Source organism: Diadema setosum, chromosome 7 (genome assembly GCF_964275005.1).
Source record: "Diadema setosum chromosome 7, eeDiaSeto1, whole genome shotgun sequence".
In the NCBI taxonomy this organism is placed as follows: Eukaryota; Metazoa; Echinodermata; class Echinoidea; order Diadematoida; family Diadematidae; genus Diadema; species Diadema setosum.
Window position 1 is genome coordinate 20,772,418 of NC_092691.1, and position 22,963 is coordinate 20,795,380.

The following is a 22,963-nucleotide window of genomic DNA, read 5'->3' on the forward strand; positions in this document are numbered from 1 at the left end:
TTTCAAATCCATCATCATAAATTCCTGCCCATGGATTGCGCGGCTCACAAGACAGCAGAGAGCTCCCCCATCAAATGCAGCAGCGACCTGAATGAATATTGCAACATCATGATTAATTTTCCAAGATAGCTCCAGTTTGGTAAACCCATATTGCCCACAGTCCAGTAAACATACAAGTCTGGTTACTGCGATCAGCCATGTATGATCACAATTGTGTGGCTAACTCTTATGGAAAATGAAGAAGATAGTTACAGAGATAATATAATAGGGATTGATTGTTGGAACATTTGGCTCACTGGATTTCATGCTTACTACATGCTCACCAAAATGATGTTATGTGGAAAGTTTTGGCTAACTGTATGTCTTGACATTGATGTTAAGATTTGGAAATTATACATTGGAACTAAATTGTGAGTTAATATATTTTTTCTTAAGTTACATTCATTCCAGTGCTTTCTTGATGAAGGCCTAGTAAAAGTTTTGATAAGTTGATATAGATTAAATAATACACACCCTCTAGTCAGCTCTACAAATCCACAGTCCACAACTTGATGTTGAGTGGATGTACACTTAAAAATCTGTTTACACTGAAAGCTTCCTGCCATTGTCAACTTCTGCTTTTGCTTTATTCACCGATCAGTGCAGATGTCTGGAAACTAATTATTGTCAGTGAATAGAAATTATTTACACCATCTAATCCCTATTTTATCACTTTAGTTAGCCTCTCTCTTGGACTGAACACACCAGAGTGTGCTTGGGGAACTTTACTACTCTGTCAAGTTTGGACGGATCACTGAATGCTAATGAAAAAAAAAAAAAAGAAGCTTGGCAAGTAATGCCAAGTGCCTGGACACATTAACCCTTCCTGTGTTGTGAGTCCCCATTGACACAGTAAAACCTCATAGTGTTTTACACACTGCCCAAAGTCCCTGACACAGATAGACATTTAAGGGTTAATGCAGGAGGCAATCCATTTCACACTATCCTGTTATTGGAGTTTTCTTTGCTGAGTAGGGTAATGGATAGTCAACGTGAACCAGGCAAAGAGAAACATACATTGAAACTAAGCAACCCGTCTTCTGCCTGATTTTGATGAATCTTTCATTGTTCTGTTTCATGAGTAAACTCTAGCTTTTACAGTCAACTTAGTTCAAAACTAAGTGAAATTAAAGTAAAGACTAAGAGATTATGAGTATTAAACAACACCTGTGAGTCGTATGTCGTATGTGAACTGACCCCAAAAGATCTGTCTTGGTGTGATGACATTTGCTTGGTTATTGTATATTTTAAAAAAAAAGAAAAATGGAGAAATGTACCTTTTTTCGCAGAGGTAAATAAAAAAAAAAGACAGGTAGATTTTAATTTTGTCTGGTGCAAAGGAGAACTAATGTACAATTTTTGATAAATGGTGAAATCTTACACAGATGAAATGATGTATGTTTCATTAAAGCTTCATATTGAATTAAAAAAGAAAGTTATGAGATGTTGAAAAATTAATGCATTTTCACAAAATGTAAAAATATATGCAAAGTCATGATATAATCACCTGTGAAATCTCCCATTAACTCACAAACAAGTCTAGATTACAGCTCCCCTTTTTTTTGGATCGAAATAAACAAGGAAAAACAGGAATCCTTTGCATCAATGAATGGTTGTGTTTTGATAATCTAACAATAACTGGGAAGGGGTTGTAGTCACTTTAAATTTTCTTGAAATTCCTGCTAGGTTTGAAAGCTGATTCCCCATTCAGGATCATTTTATTTTGAGAAGTAGAAATGCTGGCCCCCTGTTTCCCCCTCCCAACTCAATAGTTGGATATAGTGCATGACGTAAGACACTTAAAAAAATCTCTTTACATACTTTTCATGATAGGGCCTACTGTATTATGCTATATTACAGTATAAGCTGAGCTCTCATTCCAACCCCCAATCTCTGCTCATAAGTTATGTCATATTATGACATAACTTATGAGCAGAGATTGGGGGTTGGAATGAGAGCTCAGCAGAGATGGGGGGGGGGGGGAGTTGCAGGGGCGGATCCAGGAATTCTGTAAGGGGGGGGGGGGCAGCAAATATTTCTGGTGCCACTTCGGGGTTTCATTTCATTTTTTCTTTTTATTTCTTTTGTTTTTAATGAAAAAAAGGGGGCATGTGCCGGTTGTGATCTTTAACTCTTACTAAGATCTATGGATGCCGCTATGGACCCGATTTGTAATCAATTATACAACATTACGTAGCAGCCAAAATCAGATCTGCTCTGAGATTGCAATACTATCTAACATTTTCACATTTCATCCTCATCCAACTGAAATTGTGTTAAAGTGTTATTTTAAACATTTTTTTATGCATATGTCGTCGCCTGCTGTCTGGCAGAAGGGTCTGCTTGGCATGAAATTTCACCCCGAAATTGAATTTTTGTTTGTGTCATAATTTGACAGAATTTTGAAAGCTCTTTCATATGATGCTACCATGTACCATCATTTGTGTGTGTGTGTGTGTGTGTGTGTGTGTTAGTGGGGAAATAGGTGGGGATGGTTAGGGTTAGGTATAGATGTAGTGGGGAAATAGGTGGGGATGGTTAGGGCTAGGTAGATGTAGTTAGGTAAATAGTAGAGTAATGGTTAATGGGCTAGGCAGGAATATGGTTTGTTTTGATGATATACACTGTACACATATGGTTATTTTGTTTTGTACGGGGGGGGGGGGGGTTGAAAGGGGTAGGTTGATAGGTTAGATAAAAAATGAGTTTTGTTCGGTTAAGTAAAGAATGCTTTCTTTTATGATACGTTTCAGGAAATGCTGTATTCTCAAGAGAGTGTAAGAGAATTTATGAAGTGGATATTGAGCAATCTGAATGAAGTGGATATTGAGCAATCTGATCAAGTTGATCAAGAATTTTTTTTCCCTTTTAAGAGTTATACTTTATCTGATATATTTATGTATATAGCGTGTGCTCTGCCAAAAAAAAAAAAAAAGAAAAGAAAAGAAAAAGAAAACACAAATTTCTTATTGGGTGTGTGAGTGATAAGGCACATTCGGATTGGCTTGATTAGGCTGATCAAAATAACTTTTTCTGAGAATTATGCCGAATTTCATGTCATTTCTTTTATAAAAACAGGGTATGATTTGGTAAAAAGACCCAAATATATCGTACTGTATGTTTGAAAAATGATTTAGCAGCACAAGAAAGAAGAATACAGCTGCTTTTTTTTTTGTTTTTGTTTTGGTGGACATATTAATTTTATTGTTAATATGGATTTGATAATGAATGAAACTCAAATAAAGAATATAAAAAAAAAGTGTGTGTGTGTGTGTGTGTGTGTGTGTGTGTGTGTGAGTGATTTTTCAAGCCTGCTTGCCTTAGGGCTGTTCTGCTGGGCCGCGCATTTTTTATTTACACCACTGCTCCGCCACTATTATTAAAAAAACCCACAGAAACGGCTCGCGCCCTAGGACTATAGGGACTCTACCTAAGACAAATTGTGTTTGCATAGGGCCTACTTCTTAAGCACAATGACCACCGATCTCGGCATCGCCTCCCTTTGGCACGGTGTGTTAGGGCTTGGACTGATAATCAGAAGGTCCAGTGGTTCGACTCCCATTCGGGGTCTTGCTCAACATCTTGTTTTCATTTTTGTTCTTAATTTCTAAAGTATATTAAGTTTGTAACGGTTTATTCCGTCAGGCTCAAGGCTAGAGAGAGTAATAAAGTCAAAGACTTGATAGTTATTCTCTATTCAAGTCACCAAGGCACAGATTAGACTTGCCCGCGAGCTGTTTCTTTCGTATTTCTGGGAATTTTGGCGGAGCAGTGGTGTAAATAAAAAATACGCGGGCAGGCGATGCTGTGTCCATTTTAGAGCAAAAATGGACAGTTTCTGCACGTGTACGGAAACTACATGTATGTTTTACTTTTATAGGAGCATTCCAGATTTTCATAATTTCACATCATGGAGTACATAAATCAACAGCTCCATGTATAGATTTGTGGAATATTATTGTGGTCCTTGAGCAGAGAAATCGATACTTTGAAAAACCCAAAACAAATTACACTGAACAGGGATGATGACATAGGAGCCTCACATATTTCAGAAATGTAGCAATGTAATACCATTACTATACCATGTGCTTAACAAATTCACCTGTGTAGAATTTATGCATGCTTTCTTTTGTTCTGCTTCCTTGAGCTCCTACTCTTGCATTCATATTGTGAGACCGCCATGTCATCATCCTTGTTCATTGTGATTTGTTATAAATTTTGAAAACATTCTTATTCCTCATCCCAATCACTATAAATTCTAAAACTCTGTACTCAGTATAACCAATCACAAGGAAAAGTAGAAATTACGCGGTGCGTAATTATGTCCCCGCCGGAAGTAGCATTTTGTAGCAAAATGTACAATATAGGTCAAAAATCAAGGTCAAAGGTCAAAGAAGTCAAATGTCAAAATTCTGTGTAGAAGTTTTGAAGCCCTCACCTAGTGCCATAACATAAAGCAAACGGAATCAAAATCGGGTTAGAAATGGTGAAGGAGTAGCATTTTGTAGCAAAATGTACAATATAGGTCATGTAGTGCTATCATATAAAGCAAACAGAATCAAAATTGGCTCATAAATTGAACATTTTGATCACACGGACACACACACACACACACGGACACACACACTACAGAGCCCGTTTCATAGTCCCCTGCTCGAACTCATTCGGCGGGGACAATTAGTTGCTAATAAGTAAAAGTCTGAAAATCATTTGGAGGTCTCCTCCAAGTCATCTCTATATCAACCCAGTCATCTAAACACATCATTCACACACACTGAGAGAGGTGGTATAGAGCAGCCTTCACACAACAAATGACGGAAACCACACTTTCCACTGATTTGTATAATTTCTACATATTTTATTCACATTTTTTTCTTTTGACTCCATCATTTCACTCAAGCAGTAATTACGAAATAATCTTTGAACGGAGAGTGAAACAGATCGTGTCGTGTGTGAAGAGGGTACAGGAAGAGAGGCAGAGAACGTATGGATACATTATCACAGTCATGGGGACATCATTTTGATTGTTTACACACGGGGAATTCTTATAGACTCAAACATATGTTCATCACGTACATCTCATATATCTAGCATTTAACTTGCCCAGGTTTACATGACTAGATTATCTAGGTGTGGGTGGAGAGATTGAGAGATTGAGAGAGTGAGTGGAAAATTTGATCGGCTCAGAGGGAATAATAAAAAACAACAATGAAAAACCCAGTTTTTGGCCATATTTTTCACTGTGTGGCTTAGGCATTCGTACCTTACAAATAAAAGTACTAACAAAAACTGTAGAAAGTGAATGTCACAAAACTATGAGACCTTCGGTACACGTTTGTCAAACTGTTTTACCTCCATGAAAGATGAAGCAAAAAAATGGTGAAGCTTTATGTCCACGTATAGATCACACTGTATGCTAACAACACTACAATATTAAGTACATCAATCTAAAACAAGAGATAGCCAACTCATTTGTCCAGTTTGCTGAGAAAGACTGCCTCTCTTCAGTTTTGCTTTGCGTGAAAATAAGCCAACTGTCCACTGACCTATTCTGAAAGGAGACAAAGAAAAATCAATAAAAGAAAGAAAATAAAATGCAGTTATTGTTTAACTCATCTGGGTAACAGTCGATTACTCTTGACAAATGGTTGTGAAAATGTGGTGCTTCTGAAGGTAATACATTTTTGGGGATACTTCCCCCATATCCAGTCCTTTATCTGATTCATCACTTTTTCAACAAGTACTTGAGAGAAGGGCATGGCCCAGCCTATGGCTAACTCAAAGGTATAGCTGGAGTGTTTCACTGTAAACAGAACAAAAGCGTCCATTTTCCCTCTCAGCCGATCACATTTAACAACTCTGCAAAGAACAAACTAATTTTCATTCCTTTTTTTTTTTCTCCATCATATTAACTATAGTTAAAAAAACCCCAACACATTCATATAAAAAAAAGCAGATGCTTGAAGATCACATCCATCTATTCTCCATATTTAAATATACAACTGTGATAGACAGAATTTTGACATAACTCCTATCAAACCACAAACATACAGTTGTATATATATGTGTATGTTATGTTTGAAAGAGTGTGTATGCATGTGTATGTGTGTAAGTGTATGGGTATGTTTTTTTTCTCTCACACCAAATCTCACACTGTGTCCCTCTTCCACCTTTGATATAGAAAACAAACAATGTCAACGGATATAATGATTTCACCATACGCATTCATCTTCTTCTTCCTTCCTTTCTTTTTTTTCTTTTAAATACAAAAATGCATTGAATTACAGAGATAATGCAAATTTCATTCCAAGGTGATCTGCTTAAAAACAGATCACAGAGATTTCAATTCACATGCTCTTTCATACTTTCTTTGTTGTTGTTGTTTTTAATTTGTATCACAGACGTGTACTTCTCATTAGAATGCAACTTTCAATTATTATCTACATCTCGAGTACAGCTACACAGGGCAATTGTCACACTTTACTTTTTCCTCTTTTCTCTTTAGTTTGCGCGAGCTAGGAAGTTCCGAGAAAGAATACAGATTTCCCTTTCTCATTTCTCTACAACTGCACAAAAGAAAAGAAGCTGGTCTACAACGCAAAACCAAAATTGAAATAAAAACAAGAGGAGAAAAGAATGAGAATTCTCGCTGGACAAGTTGAGTCCGTTCTCCTGGATGAAATCAAAAGTATACTGTGAAGAAGTTTTACAAAATGTACAATTCATATAATGCTCTTAACTCTCTCACAGAGGGCTTTGTTGAGGCAAAACACTTCGTATGCCACAAGTCATGGTTTATCTTACATACGTCAGTACCAGTAATTGATAGGTAAGCATCCTTCCCAGCTTGCTTCTCTTCTTTCAGTGGAATGATGATCTGTATATCACACAACTACAACACGAGGCAAGAATAATGAAGATTTGCAAGGAAGAAGGATATAACAGCAAAAAGAAAAAAAAAAGAAGAATCAAATAAACTAAATAAATACATGAGGGAGAGAGAGAGAGAGAGATAGAGAGAGAGAGAGAGAAAGCTAGTGAGACAGCCAAAGAAAAGAATGGAAATATAACAACTCTCTACAGATGCATCAGAACAAATTGATGATACAAAACAATATTTCTTCCATGGCATAATTCTCTCTCTTTTTAAATGATTATTCTGTACATGCATTGTGTTTCCACAAATTGGGATATCAACATTCACGATGCATACACTTTCAACAGTATTTTGTCTTTTTTTTTTTTATTCTGACATTATTGTTGAAATGGTGTGCTGTGTTTGCAAGGTGCAAGAAAAATTGCTTTGTTGTTTGCAAGAAAACAAAAGACAAAAAACAAAACAAAATGGAAATGTACACATGTTGCATGAACCACTACCATGCTACAACCTTGCTTCACCTAGTTTCTGCATGTTGCCTGGTGACTGTCAACTGTGTGAAGTCCAGTCGCAATACCTAGAATTACTTGTGAGTGTGGTACCAAGTAAACTATACATACAGCATTGCCATGAATTTGAATCTGAGGATCGTAATATGTTGTCACTCATAAAACAATCACTCTCTGCTCTCGATGAAAAATGTACACTTATATAAGGCAATTGTGGGTGACAACATATGTTATAAATACAATGCATTTAAGATTCAAGCAAAGTCCTCCCCAGGAAAAAAAAAAGTAAAAAAACAAAAAACAAACAAAAGAGCCCCTCCCCCTCCCCCCAAAAAGAAAAAAGATGTTCCAAGCTCAAAGTCGTGGGTCATCCCAGCTTGCCAAACAAGTTGCAATGTAAGGAATGGCTCCATCCAATCACCCTTACAAAATAACACCCCTGTGCTATATCCCTCTCTGATTTTATCAAATTATGTGTGTGGTATACAAAATAACTATAATACATTTTGCACTGGTATTTAAAAAAAAAATCAAACATATGAACTTACACGACTCTTTTTACATTTTATTCAAATATGAAATTGCTTTTTTCTTGCAAAAAAAAAAAGAAAAAAAAAGAGAGAAAATGATAAAGGAAATATAGTAACAATATTCCACCAGCTTCACACAATCAAACACAGGCAAATGTGAGATGGTATATAAAGCCCAGTCAACATAGATGATCATCTCTTTTTGCTGGGAGGAGGGGGTGGGGAGAAGAAAAGCCACTGTTTTGACAAAACATTGATCAAACATGCAGTCATAGATGTGTGCATAATGAAAGAGAAGGTATAGACCAATGTGCGAGTACAAGAACAGTTAGGGTCAAACTTGGAACACGAGAGCTGTTGCTGCTGATATTGTGCCACAGTGAATAATACTCTCATGAACGTAGTTCATCACTCGACAACATTAGGAACAGAAATGGCCTCACCGTGGTGTTGAGTGTGACTTATTATATCATACACGTATGTGCTTGACATGTGATCACTTCCGTCGCTGAAGCTCAAATTATGTGCGAAAGGAAAACCGGTAGGTGAGAAATCTTCCATGGTTACACCATCCACACTACAGCCCGTTCTGTCTCCCCCCCCCCTCCCATCCACGTCACTGCCAGAGGCACACTGACACTACCTGCCAAGGGACAGCGCCGCGTGCCTTGAACAGCAGCCGTCACCCAAGGCCAGGCCCCCAGCCTAGCAATGCATATTTTTCTTATCACTGTGATGACACAGTGGCCTTCCACTGAATCCAGACAGGTGGCTATGATTGCAAGATGCATCATATCAACAGAAATCTCTCTCATCATTTGTCCGGTGAACATATCTTTACGTCGACTGCATGGTGGAAATTACTCTACGGAAGAAAGCCAGTTCCTATTAACTTTCCTTTATTTTTGTCTGTGCCTTGATGGACAGAAATTACAGAAGAGGATTAAATAGATTTAAACAACATTGCACATACTTATAGGTGTTGAAACACAATGCCATACTATGAGAGCTAATGTCCTCAGAGGGAATGGCATTTTTTGAAAGAAGGCATAAGGGGGAACATGCATAAAAAAAAAAACAATTACAGCAAGAAGATTACACACAGACATACAGACACACACAAATCTCTGCTTCCTTTGGTGTGAAGGGTAATTGTGAAATATGCCGAGAGACAGAGAGAATTAGAGCTTTAAATATACTGACATCAACATATGCAACTTGGTCACAACAGTGCCATATGGAGCTATATTACACAGACTGGCTCCATTTGTAAACATTCCTAAGACTCTTGTGAAGAAGGGATTCTTTTATCTTACAAACATGGACTTTACACGGCCTCTCGAGGGTACAAAACAAACCAAAAAGAAGCCTTGCAATGCATTGTATCGGAGAAATATGTATGTCGAAACGGATATGGATATGGATCATGCAAGTTCATCATCTTAATTTCACACTGTGTTGGTGATCTGACTGCAACGCGCAGTTTAAGTTTGCCCACCATGTGAGGCAGACAGGGGGATGGGATGTGAAATAGTGCTACACAGGTGCCTATGTGTACTCTGAGAAGTGTTCACATTCTGTATAACTCTTGGAGACGTTGTAAAGCTCTACAATGGACTCTGTATTTAATCTAAACATGAGGTAACGATACAGGAGGATTTCTGATTTTGAAATCACCAACAACATTTTTAGAAGAGCATGAAAGTATGCAAACTACGACTACTTAAAAAAAGGGACACAAAGAATGAGATAAGACACCTCAGTCATATGAAATCTTATCTGTTTTCACCATTTAAGGTGCAAAAACAAGAAGATAAGCTCTAAAGAAGTCAGATTAAAGTAACGCATAATCAGCTGAACGACATAAATGTTCACTCAAGAATATCATCACCACTTCACGGGAAAAACTTCATGTAGAAAACACCATTGAACAGTCATCTTGGTAGTACACACAACGTTTGTTATCATACACACTGAAATATAGTGAAAAAAAAAAACTCCGTTCACAAAGCCCATCATTGACGCACTTTTTGTCCTCTTTTTTTTTTTTTTCTTCTTCCTCGTCGTCGTCTTCTTCAATTCTCCTTCAAATGCAGGCATATAAACTTGGGTAGCAATAGGGAGACCCTTGTGTGTTTACATGTGGTAAAGACGGGCAGACAAACACTCAAACAGATGAGAGAGGACAGATCACGTGTGGAGTATGCAACAGGAAAATAGTGACTGCTTGCACTCGTGGCCTCTCTTCCCATGCTATATGATTCTCCTCCTCCTCCTCCTCCTCCTTCTCTATGCATGGGTTTCTGCCTCTCATCAATGAACAGTGAACAGTGTGTTTGTTTTTTTTTCTCTCCTTCTCCCTCACCTCCCCCGGTGGGCTAAGAACACGTTGTGAGACATCCGACGTCGCACGGATCGCGATGAGCGACGACAAACTCGAAAAACAAACGGGGGACGGCGAAAGCATCCTGTTCTGCCAAAGTGTCTGGCTGGCTCGCAGAAACAGTCAAAGAGCCTGGAGAGAAGGGGGGGATGGGGTCGTGATACAGAGGACGTGGATGGTTGTTCCAGGACATCGAGGGGGCATCGGGTGGTCGGCTACTTACGCCTTCCGAGGCCCTTCTTCTTTTTTCGCTTGAAGAAGCAACAGCACCTGAACGGGGGAAGAAGCACGTGTTGGAGAAGTCCAATTAGAACATGACCTAAAATTGTAATGACAGAGGCCTATTCATATCTCATGATTAACCATGATCAAGTGGATTCACAACCTGGCAACATGTTTTACTGTTACTCTACACTGCTACTTGCAGGTAACAGCATCAGGTACTAGAATTGATAGTCTCTGAACCAGACTGCAGCGCCCCGTCACAAACTACCTGACCAGTCCACTCATTGGCTCACAGGACTGGGCATTCAAAAACATTTCGCCCGTCTTCTGGATGAAATCGAAAGTATACTGTGAAGAAGTTTTACAAAATGTACAATTCATATAATGCTCTTTACTCTCTCACAGAGGGCTTTGTTGAGGCATAACACTTCGTACAGCTTGCCATTTCGCCCGTATGGTTTCCTTCGCTTCCTTTATATTGTTTCGTTTCTGGCTTTCTGTTCATTCATGCGATTTTACTCTGATGAGTGCATGTCAAAAAGCTCTAGTATGTCTGTGTTGAATGCTATTTTCCGACAAGTGTAAAGCTTCCATTTGGTTCCAAGAGTAATTACATGAGACCATCTCTTGCACAAATCGTCAAATGCATTCGAGAGTCCTTAATGAAAAAAAATAAAACAAGTGAAAAACACCCTTGCCAGACAGTTGGGTAAAATCTGCAAAGGCTAGCTGAATAATCAGTCTTCTGGAGAGAACCCTTTTCTCATACCCTATACACATAAGTTATAATGGACATGATTCAAGATCTTTTTTTTTTTTTTCCCCATCAAGAGTTAAACTGGAGCTTGGGCCTCTCATTCTTTAACTGAAGTGAATTGATGCAGTGCAGCCGACGAACAACTCCTAATTCCCTTCGATACAACTCTCAAAACCTCACATCCCCTCTATACAGCTCTATACACACCTGCTCATTGATATTGAACACATATTATTTCACATTAACCTTGACAGTCAACATATGTGTCATTGCTACAGGCAGCATTACATTCTCATGGTATGGCAAGCACAGTGACAATGCAATGGTGATAATAAAAGATCGGAAAATTATGTCTATAATTTCTCCATAATTGGAAGCGCAGTTGTGGATAAGTCAGATTCAGATTAATTATAAGCCCATCCCCTCTTGGATGGGTCATAGCTACAGACGACAGCCACCCAGTACTCACTTTGTGTCTTCTACCACCTCCACCTCGCCCGTGGGCGCAGTGATGGGTGCCTGTGAACCCTTGTTGAACTCGTCGGCTGCCACCTCCCCGTTGGTGGAGCTGATGACCTGGATGGAGCCTGGTTGGTTGCCTGTCCCTGGGGGCTCCAATCCTCCCTGCCGCTGGCTCTCCACCCAGCCTTTTGTTCCCAACTGAAACGAAAGCAGCCAGAGGACAAACTGAAACATGCATTCAGCAGCAAAATATACCATAGCTGTAGAGAAAAATGGAGTGTTTGTTGCTAAGACTGACAATTAATGCTGTACATGTTTTTACAGCATTTCTTTTAAATGTGATGACACAATATCTACCCCACATATTTAAGTCTTAACCCATCAAGAAATATATATATATATATTTTTTTTTCAATGGTAATCTCTGATCAGTGAAAAAGGAAGTAGTGACAATCAAAACAACAGTAAGCATCAACACCATAAATACCAACATCATCATCATCATCATCATCATCACTACTACCACCACCATCACCACCATGATCATAACATCATCAATGACATAACATCTATCCCATCTATTTAGGTCTTAACCCATCAAGAAATACAGTTTTTTTTTTCTTCTTCTTCTTCACTTGTAATCTCTGATCAGTGAAGGAAGCATTTACCACAATCAACACAAGAGTACCCATCAACACAAGAGTACCCATCAACATTATTATCACCATCATCACCATTACCACCACAGCTACCATCATCATCACCACCACAACCAACATCATCACTACCACTACAACAACCACCATGACCACCAACACCATCATCAACATTATCATCACCATCAACATTATCATCACCATCATCACCATTACCACCACCACCACTACCACCACAATACCCATCATCATACCCATCATCATGCAATACCCATCATTATGCGGAAAGACAGAGACTTTAAATCCCAACTTACCCCTCGGACGCCATGTTTGTTGTCCTTGTCGTCTCTTCGGTTGTCTTTGGGCGGCGAAGTGGGTCCACCTTCTGTCGTGGAGCTTGGCACATGAGATATCTATCATGAGGTCAAATGAAATGATCAGAGTCAAAGAGTGCATCACAATCGGACTACCTAACCAGAGCAAACTTCCAGCGACATAACTTGATGTCACTGAAATTGATGGATTGCGATGTATTCTCTGTCTGGATTCTCTCATCTTACTTGCAAATATTGGTGCACATCAATTCTACAAGACCAACAAGATAACCTAAAACTTTACACAAATCTTCTCAAATCAGGTTCATTGGCCATTATGGTAGAGTGGTAGACATGTATGACAAAGATAATGTTTGCAATCAAACATGAACATAAATGGAACCTTTTCATTAAAGAAAGATGAAAAGGTAACACTGAAGACACCTCAATTCAAAGACAAAAGGTAAGTGATGTGTAAGAGATGTCATTTATGTGACTACAGCATCTATTTTGAGATAAAATATGGGACACAATTTGGTTGAGTGGTGTACCTATATTTACATAGCCATAATTTCATGAATAATTTCTGCTGATGTTAATCAAATCTAAACTTAACTCTTCTCTGTTCTACTACTTTCATATTTATAAGCAAAACTCCCTCATTAGAATGAATTGACATAAAATCTCAAAAGACAGATCATGGGCCTACCGTCTCTTTCCCGGTCCAATCAAACTCGTGTGAATTCGTGTATCCCTTCTTCTCGTAGAGGTCGGCGAAGAGTTTGCGCAAGTAGCTGTAGTCTGGCGTCTCAAAGAAGTCTAGTCTTCTGACGTACCTGAGATATGTAGCCATTTCCTCTGTAGAAAGTTTGAGAGGGAGACAGAATAAGGATGATCAAGGAATGTACTCATCTGAGAATGGAAAATCATGCCATCAAATTAAGCAGTGCATGAAATGACGCTCAAAGGCATGGCACGGAAAGCACAAGATTTCTTAAAGGTTCTGTTTACCTTTGGGAGCAGTGATTTAAAAAAACGTTCAAGATATCACTTTTGATGCTTATGTGTAGGTCAGTTGTATCACAAAACATCCTACCATATAAAATTTTTCAATAAAGTCTAAAATATAAGGAGATATCACTATTTTTCTCATTAATCCATAACTGTAGACGGTTTCAATAGTCTGGAAGCATTTTTATTATAACTATAGTTCACATTTTGTATAGTTAGCAATATTTAACATCAATTATACTGGTTCAAATTTTTACATTGGTTGTTTCTATCTCTGACTCACATTTTAGAACTATTTTGAAGCACTAATGCTGGGTTTTTGTGTCATCTGCAAATGGCAAATTATGCCTATGAATAGAGATCCTGTGTGTGAGAGAGTCACAACCCACGCATGAAATAGATCCCACTTAGATCCCACACAAGTACCAATGCATTTATGCCAAGTAGGGCCCTGCATTGTAAAGATCCAGATCCACATCTTGTCAAGGCAAATTATTTTGCTGGAGGCCAAACAATCCCAGATCATTTTAGTAATATCCTCACCACTACATCTGACACTAAAAATCTCAAGAGAACAAAAACATCTAATGCTTCTCACTATATTTTGTGCAATGATTTACGAAATTCAAACACTGAAACTGGGGGGAAAAAAATCAATTTCTGACGAAGACGTAGTTTCTGCAGGTGCAATGGTAGGATCTGGCATTACACATGCAAAGCCAAGATTTTCATCAAAATGATATCTAATTTCTCTCCTTCATATGTATTCTTCATAGCACCCAAGTATGCACGATTACATAAACGTTATTTACATTTTTTCCATTTGTTACAGTCAGAGTGGTTAGGTTTGCGGGTGAGCCATTATATGCTCATGCATATCTCACAATGTTTTCAGGTCAATTACTGAAGGAGGATAATGCAGGTTCAGATATCAAATTCATCTTGATTTACTTGATTCCCCTTTACAACAGGAAAAGAAAGCATGACATAAATTTTGACTATCATTATGGATGACATTAATAAGTCTGACCGCACCCCTGGTGGTCCCGCCCAAATGGGTCAACAAACCTGGATAATTCTCGCACAGAACTTCAATGGGCGTGGCCCTCTTTGTGTCCCCAATCTTCTGGTATCTCTCCTTCAACGTGTCAGCCTGGGGATGCAGAAACAGGGCGAAACTTGTACATTAGTACCTGTCAAATATACCGTATGTCCCCCAAAAAAATTACAACGGTCCCCTCCGTAACGATAACTTTAAAAATAATAAATCAATCAAAATACAATTTCAGAGTATGAAACTATAACTCATTGCCCACATCTTACAGAAAACCCCATTTGATATGCTTCAGTTGTTACAGAGAAATTAGGAATTTTGTAGAGCATGTCAGGAATCTCTTCCCTCCAAGTTTTGTCTATTGTGTTCACACATTAATATGCAGTTCCAAGAGCATCCAAGTGCTAAACTTGGAAAAGTAAGACTCATGACATGCTTTGCAACAATCCACCTTTCTCTGTGACTGCTTCATCAAATTGAATGGGGTCTTCTGCAAAATAGAGCTAAGATGTTATTTTTTAAGACCCTGAAGTAGCATTTAGATGGTTTAATCATATTGGGTGTTATCAATTATGCAGAAAATCCAATTGTATTTTTTTTTTTTTTTTTTTTGGGTGGGGGGGGGGGGACATACTGTACAGGGCCTACAGTATCAAGAGGCATTGTATCATGCAATACATGTACTGCTGAGCCATTCCTGTGTGTTTTTCACAGAAGCATGATGTCTCTATGCAGGCATACATGTTAATACTTGATTAACCCATTGAGGACGGGCTGATTTTGCTACAACACACATTTCCCACAGACACTTGCTCGGGGCTTGTCCTCAACGGGTTAACTCTGTGCAACTCAGCATGCACTATTGTTGTACATGTCCAATGTCTTTTGTCTACATCTTTTCCTATGTACACATCTACATTTATAAGAATTACATCAATCTATAATGCACTTGACTACTGCTTTATGCAGTAACATTTTATTTTAATACACACCCTGTCTGCTACTGATTTGACAAGGTAGGGCCACTTAACTAGGAAAGAAATTGTACAGTGTAAACAGCCCTTCTGATTCACACGCAGGTTAAATGATAAAACAATGACACAAACAAAACATGATTATCTCTTCAGCCATACAAATTTTCACAATGAAGTACCGCTACACTCTGTAAACAGACCGGCCAGATTTGTTGCTTCCTTTCGAAGATAGGCCAGACAGTTCAAAAACATTAAGTGTACATGATAGAGGGGCATATCTGATAAGTCAACACGTCAGTGCAGCCGGTGATATCATGCACCAATAGCGTGCTGTAGTTGACTAGGGTGCACGGAGTAGCAAAAATCCCTGCACGTAATGCTTCATCTCTTCCATAGCTCTTGAACATCAATACCTGGCCAATTCTTTGCTTAATTTTTGTCACTCATCTAATGTATCATTCGTTTCTCGATCAAAAGGTCAAGGGGTCGTGGGAGGTGGGGCTGAGAATGCCAATGATAGAGAAGGGCTGGGGGAAGTCGGGGGAAACAGTCATGATGGTGGAGGCGAATGAAAAATACCGGGTAATATACTTAGAGTTTATTCATTTCAATACCACTGGCAGCAAATGAGTGGTAAAAATCATGCCAGAGCTCCATAAGCCCCAAGTTTGAGCCCTCTCCCCCCCCCCCTCCATTCCCGCACTAATTATCACATTACAGAATGGGATCAATTCACTACAGACAAGCCAAAAACAAATTACAGTCAACTCCACGTAAGTCGATCTCTACAGGACTGGGGGAAACACATCGACTTTGGTGACATTCAACTTCTGCGTAAGTCAAAGTAAAATCAACCTATGAGCAGCATTGTCATATCATAGAACGGGAGCGCCATGCAGCTCAATTTGATTCAGCTTGGCAGGATTACAGATTGCACTACAGACATGACCATCCCTATTACCGGTAACATTAAAAAGGGCCCGGGGGGGGGGTTGAATCAAGCCCCCACATTTTCTGCGACCATTCTGCCGCACAATTTCTTTGACTGCGCCGCTTGCTGACTTTTTACTTTCAAGTCTTGCACATCCTATGACACCATTTTCGCGAAAATCGGACGTACCGTTACGACGCTGCACAACCTTTTATACATGCTTGTCAGACCAAAAATGGCTAAAAACATGATTTTGTGTACAAAGTCTATGCAACAAGTGTTTTCACCTTATTCAAAAAGATATGTTTATTTTCACTTTCAATGGCTGAAATAAATTAATTTTAGCATAAATATGCTTGAAATAGGTTCTGTCATAAAGTTTGTGGAAAAAAAAAGAAAAAAGGTTGAAAAACAGAGAAATACATAAGAAATTCATAAAACAATAGAATACATACAAAACTGTACAAGCTTGATACCAGATTTTTTTTTTCAAGTACATTGTTAGGAATGCTACAAGGAATAATGTCACCAAAAATTAGGATGCCATTAGCTTTATTTTCTGAATAAGAGCAAAATTCATGATTTCATGCATATTAATCAATAAAAAAAAAAAAAAAAAAAAAAAAAAAAAAAAATCAATTTTTTTTCTTTTACATTTTGGGAGATTACGCGACAAGTAATACATGTGCCAATTTTCAGGGCGATTGTGCGATCGATGGCCAAGATCTCGAATGTGATGAATGTGTGAATCAACCCTCCCCTGGCCACAGAATAGGTCAAAAAGCCCGGCCTGGTTAGGGTTAATGCTTAGAAGTTCGCGTTGCAAATGCATGAAGATTATTATTTCTCAATTTACTTTCATTAAGATGTTCATTAAAAAAAAACCCAACATACTCGGAACCCCATAAAATTGAAATCATCAGTTCAAGCTGTTTTACCTCCGAGCATCGTTGTGCTATCGGTAGGCCTTTACCTCAAATATACTCTTAATCCTAACAAGACTGGGGTATTTTGGAGGCTGGAAAAACTGGGGGAGGGGCCTAAAGCCCCCCCCCCCCCAAGCTGTCGATTGTCCGATTGCAACCAAATCTAGTATACACATAGTTCATTATGTTTTTTACATGTATAGTCAAATTAATATGATTCCTCTTATCTTTACAGATATTCTTAATTAATCATATATGGACACTTTTCAATTTTTTAGATATTCAAGTGTCTAGAAATCCCTGATCAAGGTTATTATACGCAAAAAAGAAGGTGTTCATTGTCCAATTGTTTTATTTCATGTTTGAAATATGTGATACACTTGTGCAAATTAGTAATTAATGGTATAGGCATATTTAATACTAATTTAGTTCACGTTATGTAGGCAAATGGAATGTTTTGGTACTTTTTATTGTATATATCTTGTCATGGAGGGATTTAAAGCAAACTTGAATGACAGAAATCATAAACAAGCTCTACTAATCTACACATAGCATAATTAAGAATATGTGCAGTGTTTCCATAGTTTGCACTAGTTTCTTGTGTATTTCTTTGTTTTTCATTTCTTATGTTACATGTATTTCTTTGTTTTTTTAATCTAATGTATGTCATTGTTTTATGATCTAGCAGAGTTATTTGTATTAACAAATGACAATAATATAGACTGAAAAGAATCCAATGAAAATACAGTTTGATAACAGTATCTGCTAAAAACAGTGTATATTCCAGTCCCAATTGACTTTACACACAAACAAATGCAAAATATCGAATTTTTCTGGACATGCCATGTGAAAATTTGACATAACTCTGTAATCATATAAGCGGGGCATGCATATTTGGTATCGAGAGCTGCACAAAACTCTAGAAAAAAGTCATGAAATAAAAGCGTGAAATCTTGAAGCTTTACAACATAATCGCAATTTATGTTGGGGGGGGGTATCCTTTAAGGCAAGACCAGCCTTTTTACGGTAAAAATGATCTACACCGTATGCTGTGCAGTACAGCATGCATTGTACGATGACACTGTATTGATGAACAGAACAGAAAGTGCTAGAGTATTCTTGTGATTAAAAATAGTGACAAATATTATTCTCAACGCTTGTTGGATGTTTCAAATATGACAATACAGTGCATGTAATCATTTCGCACGTTAATCAATCTTATCTTCTCAACGATCTTCTCATGATGTGAAGATTATTCCAAAGGTTCGTTAATCCATAATTGAAATAAGGTCCATTGTTCCAAAGTTTTGTTTATCCAAAAATTATAAAGAAAAAGTTTGATTATGCCGAAGGTTTGTTAATCCGAAAACAAAGGTTTGTAATTCCGAGCGTTCGTTAGTACACATCTTCTTTTCATTTTTGAACCAACAAACCTTCAGAATAACGAGCCCTATTTCATTTTCGGATGAATGAACCTTCGCATTTTGGGTGTTTAAGGTATGAAAATACATGTGATCATGTCGCATGTTAATGAAACTTCACATCATCTACATGATGTGAAGAAAAGCAAGTTAAATGGACGCGAAAAAAAAAGAAAGATACACATCTGTTAGTGCTAATGAGTCTCGGAAGTGCATGGCAGTGTGAGCGATATACGCACCTGCGTATATTTATTAGTTGCACCCCGACTTCTGGGGACCTATTTAGAAGGAAAAAGAACAGGAAGAAAAATGAAATTGGTGCAGCATCGCTTACAGTTGTTATCCCGCAGGTTCATTAGTATGCACCGTCTTTTCATTTTCGGATTAACGAACCGTATCTATATTTGGACAAACGAACCTTTGGAATAACTAACCCTATTTCATTTTCAAACCAACCCTTGGAATAAGAAACCATATTTCATATTTGGATTAGCAAACTTTCGGAATAATGAACCTTTGCTATAATGCTACAAAATTTCATGTTCGGCTTAACGAACCCTATTTCATTTTCTGATTAACATTTACACAGGTATAGGGAATGTGTGTGTTTCGGAATAGCGAACCTTCGGAATAACGAACATCATTTGCAGCATGGTGCCTTCAACGCTGCATTTAGCTTACTTGCATCAATGAGAAATGAAAAAGTGTCTGTAATTACCTTTCATTATGTGACAAATTGTTGGTTGACAAATTTTTTGGTTGATAAATTGCTGATACTTATCATGTAACTATGGTGAAAGTTTTCATCGCATTTTACCTTTTCAATGTCTATTTCAAAGACTAAATCATGCCCAACTGCAACAGATTAAATATTTGAACCATGGATCACGCCATCTTTATTGCATCTCAATTTAATCATCTTGCTATGAAGCACAATAAAACTTTAGCCCACAGGACGCAATAGAACTCAATATAATTAGGCAAATGCGTTTTTCCAGCTATTAATGTACATCCCCTAAACACACATCTAAAGCCGCCTGAAAATAATGGAATCGGCATTGTCTTGTCTTGTAGCTTTACTCACTCTTGGCTGATTATCGCTTTCCAAGAAAACTATCATGAGTGTATCAACAATGTTTGCGTAGCAGTAGTCTTTGTGTGTACAGGTATGTATGAAGCTGCATACATTCAGGATTTGCTTCTATGCTTCTGCTGGCTTGTGTAAACTTGGGCAAGCCTGTAGCAAGTCTGGAGACTAAGTTTTGTGTAAAACAAAATGAATGCATGGTGCACTTTAACAGTGATTCACTACACTTTACGACATAATAAGACTTTAATAGGTGTTGCAAATCTACTGATTTTTCTTTGAAATTGTTATCAGAAATTGACTAATTTAGGCGATAAGTTGATTATCAAGAAAAATGGACTTGTATGGAGGAATAATACACGTAAGCCTATGAACGAAAATTGGGACTTCACCATTATCATTGATTTAGCTGATTATTCCACATAAGTGCAGGTGACTTATGTGGAGTTTACTGTAATGAACACCCACAGGAATGCAGACAAATCCAAAACTACATCACTGGTTCAGCATTCCAAGGAACTGGCAGATATCAAGTCAGCATGGTACAGCTCTTGCTCTGCATTACAGTTTACCTGAATACGGCAACCTCACATTTTGCAATTTTGTTACCTCTGCCAAGGGAGGAGGTTATGTTTTCACTGGTGATTGTTTGTTTGTTTGTTTGTCTGCGTGCAATATAGGTCAAAAAGTTGTGAACGGATTTGGATAAAATTTACAAGAAAGGTTGAGAATGACACAAGGAACAGATGATTAATTTTTGGTAGTGATCTGGGAATTTTTAATGGATTTTGTGAAGGATTTTCCATATTATGGCAGGTAGGGTCAATGAATTTGGAGTTCAAGCTGAACATTTTTTTGAGGTTTGCATATGCGCACTCAAGCGCGTGCTCTATTTCTGCTAGGGCAAGGCGTGCTTCGCAGCTGAAGTTGATGATGTTTTTAGAAAAGGCTTCCATACTGGGAAATCGGGCAATACTCAGCATGCATACATGGGCGGAAACCACCGATATATCTATGGAAGAACAAGATCAGCAGTGGAAATGAGCTGCTTGGTGGAGGTTTGTGCTCTCAGAGTGCTTCTCTAGTTTTTAAATGCATTCAGGTGGGCAGCTTTGTATTACACAAGATTAAAGACTGTAACCTCTGTAACACGACGGTAAAAGTTATGGAAGACCACTTGGGTTAAAAATGATATATACCAATGATAATTCACACCGGAAGTTGATTCAAATCTTAATTGAATGCCCCATTCTGGGTTTCCTCCCCATTTTTACATATGTATCAACAAAAGATGTCAGAGCTCAAGTTAGTTTAAATGTTTCCCAAATAGCGAGGCCTGAAAAGTATATATCAGGTATATCATATTATTCAACAAAAGGGCACAATAATTGCTATTGACAGAACAGGCAGAAAAGTTTTTAATATGCTTTTGTATTCATTGCACTATCTGAAGTATAACAAACCCCATGCTACTATCAGTCAAGCCATAACTTGTTTCTTAACTGCCGACTGACAGTATGTGCTTGAAGTTGTAAGGAAATTTGCAAAAGTATTGTCCAGTCCTTCCATGAAGGCCGTGTGATGAAGGCATGAGCTGCATGGTAAGTGATCATTTTTCCTCTACAAAAATATGTTTTTCCTAAATATACTGCATAATCTTATACCCACAGTCATATGAGAGGTATTTTTTTTTTTTTTTTTTGGGGGGGGGGGGAACCAGACCCCTTACACAGACATATCCTTTGGTGGACTAGAATGATAAACCATGTTGCACACAACTGAATAAATATATTTGAAAAAAAAATGAACAACTGCATCTACAAACTCAACAATCTGAAGAAATGGGTGGTACCATTAAAGAGGGAATCCACCCCCAAAAAATAAATAACCTCAAAAAGAGAGAAAGAAAAAAATCCCAACAGAAAATTCCAAAAATGACAAAAATCAGGAAAGAAATAAGGAAAATGTGACATTTTGAAATTTCACATTTTTTCAGAAAACATTTCTTGGTGGTGGGTAGGTCTACAATGGCCAGATTTAAACTTGTGTGGTATCTCTTGTCATGACTTTGATGGAGCGATCACTAAGTACCATTAAACTGTAAATCTGAGTTTTTCAATTTAATCCATATAGGAAGACAATAACTCACCTTTAAATGCCTCTAAAAAATACAGAATGATACAGGGAAGAATAACGGGATACACTTCCACTTCTCAACATCCAATCCAATGACTTGTTTACCTTGAAATTCAACCTCACGTTCTCCCGTTACCACCAAAATGCCACCTTCATTTGAAAAGTGGAGGGAAACAGTTTGCTACATTTTCCGGCTCGTGTTTGACATTTGAGAAGTTGTGTATTTGACATTTGTAACATTCGCTGTTGTGATAGCTCTTCAGGCTGTGTTTTTATACCGAAGAAAATGAATGGACTTGAAACCGGGGAAGGCACATGACAGAGACGGAAAATCCGGCATAAATATGATTTTGCAGGTAAAGAGCGGTCTTCAGTGAAAGTAGTGACAGTCTAAGGATGTTGTCATTAAGTTAGGAACCGAAACTATTTGTCTTACCCTGAGAGGTAAATTCAAGGAATCATTATGCTTTCTTTATCTTTTTACTGGCTTGAAAGCGAGATGCTGTTACCTTTAATCCCTGCCATGGTAAGCTGCCCCGTAGAAAGTACATGAACATGTGACCTAAGGCTTCTAAGTCATCCCGCCGACTTTGCTCTGCAGGAAGAAAGAGACACAGACACAGACAGACAGACAGACAGACAGAAAAAGATGGAGGCAAGAGAAAAAGAAT

The 22,963-nt window shown here is 38.0% G+C and overlaps 1 protein-coding gene across 1 annotated transcript in view; it reads right to left on the reverse strand.

Moving 5' to 3' along the window:
- Nucleotides 1-9,382: 9,382 nt before the first annotated feature.
- LOC140230985 (casein kinase I-like) overlaps nucleotides 9,383-22,963 on the reverse strand; it is a 91,199-nt gene continuing 77,618 nt past the window's right edge. Inside the window, exons 7-12 of the mRNA XM_072311131.1 lie at nucleotides 22,802-22,887; nucleotides 14,832-14,916; nucleotides 13,462-13,610; nucleotides 12,753-12,851; nucleotides 11,790-11,980; nucleotides 9,383-10,608 (exon numbers count right to left, since the gene is read on the reverse strand). Coding sequence (XP_072167232.1) covers nucleotides 10,554-10,608; nucleotides 11,790-11,980; nucleotides 12,753-12,851; nucleotides 13,462-13,610; nucleotides 14,832-14,916; nucleotides 22,802-22,887 — 665 coding nt within the window. The 3' untranslated portion in view covers nucleotides 9,383-10,553. The remainder of the gene's footprint in view (nucleotides 10,609-11,789; nucleotides 11,981-12,752; nucleotides 12,852-13,461; nucleotides 13,611-14,831; nucleotides 14,917-22,801; nucleotides 22,888-22,963) is intronic.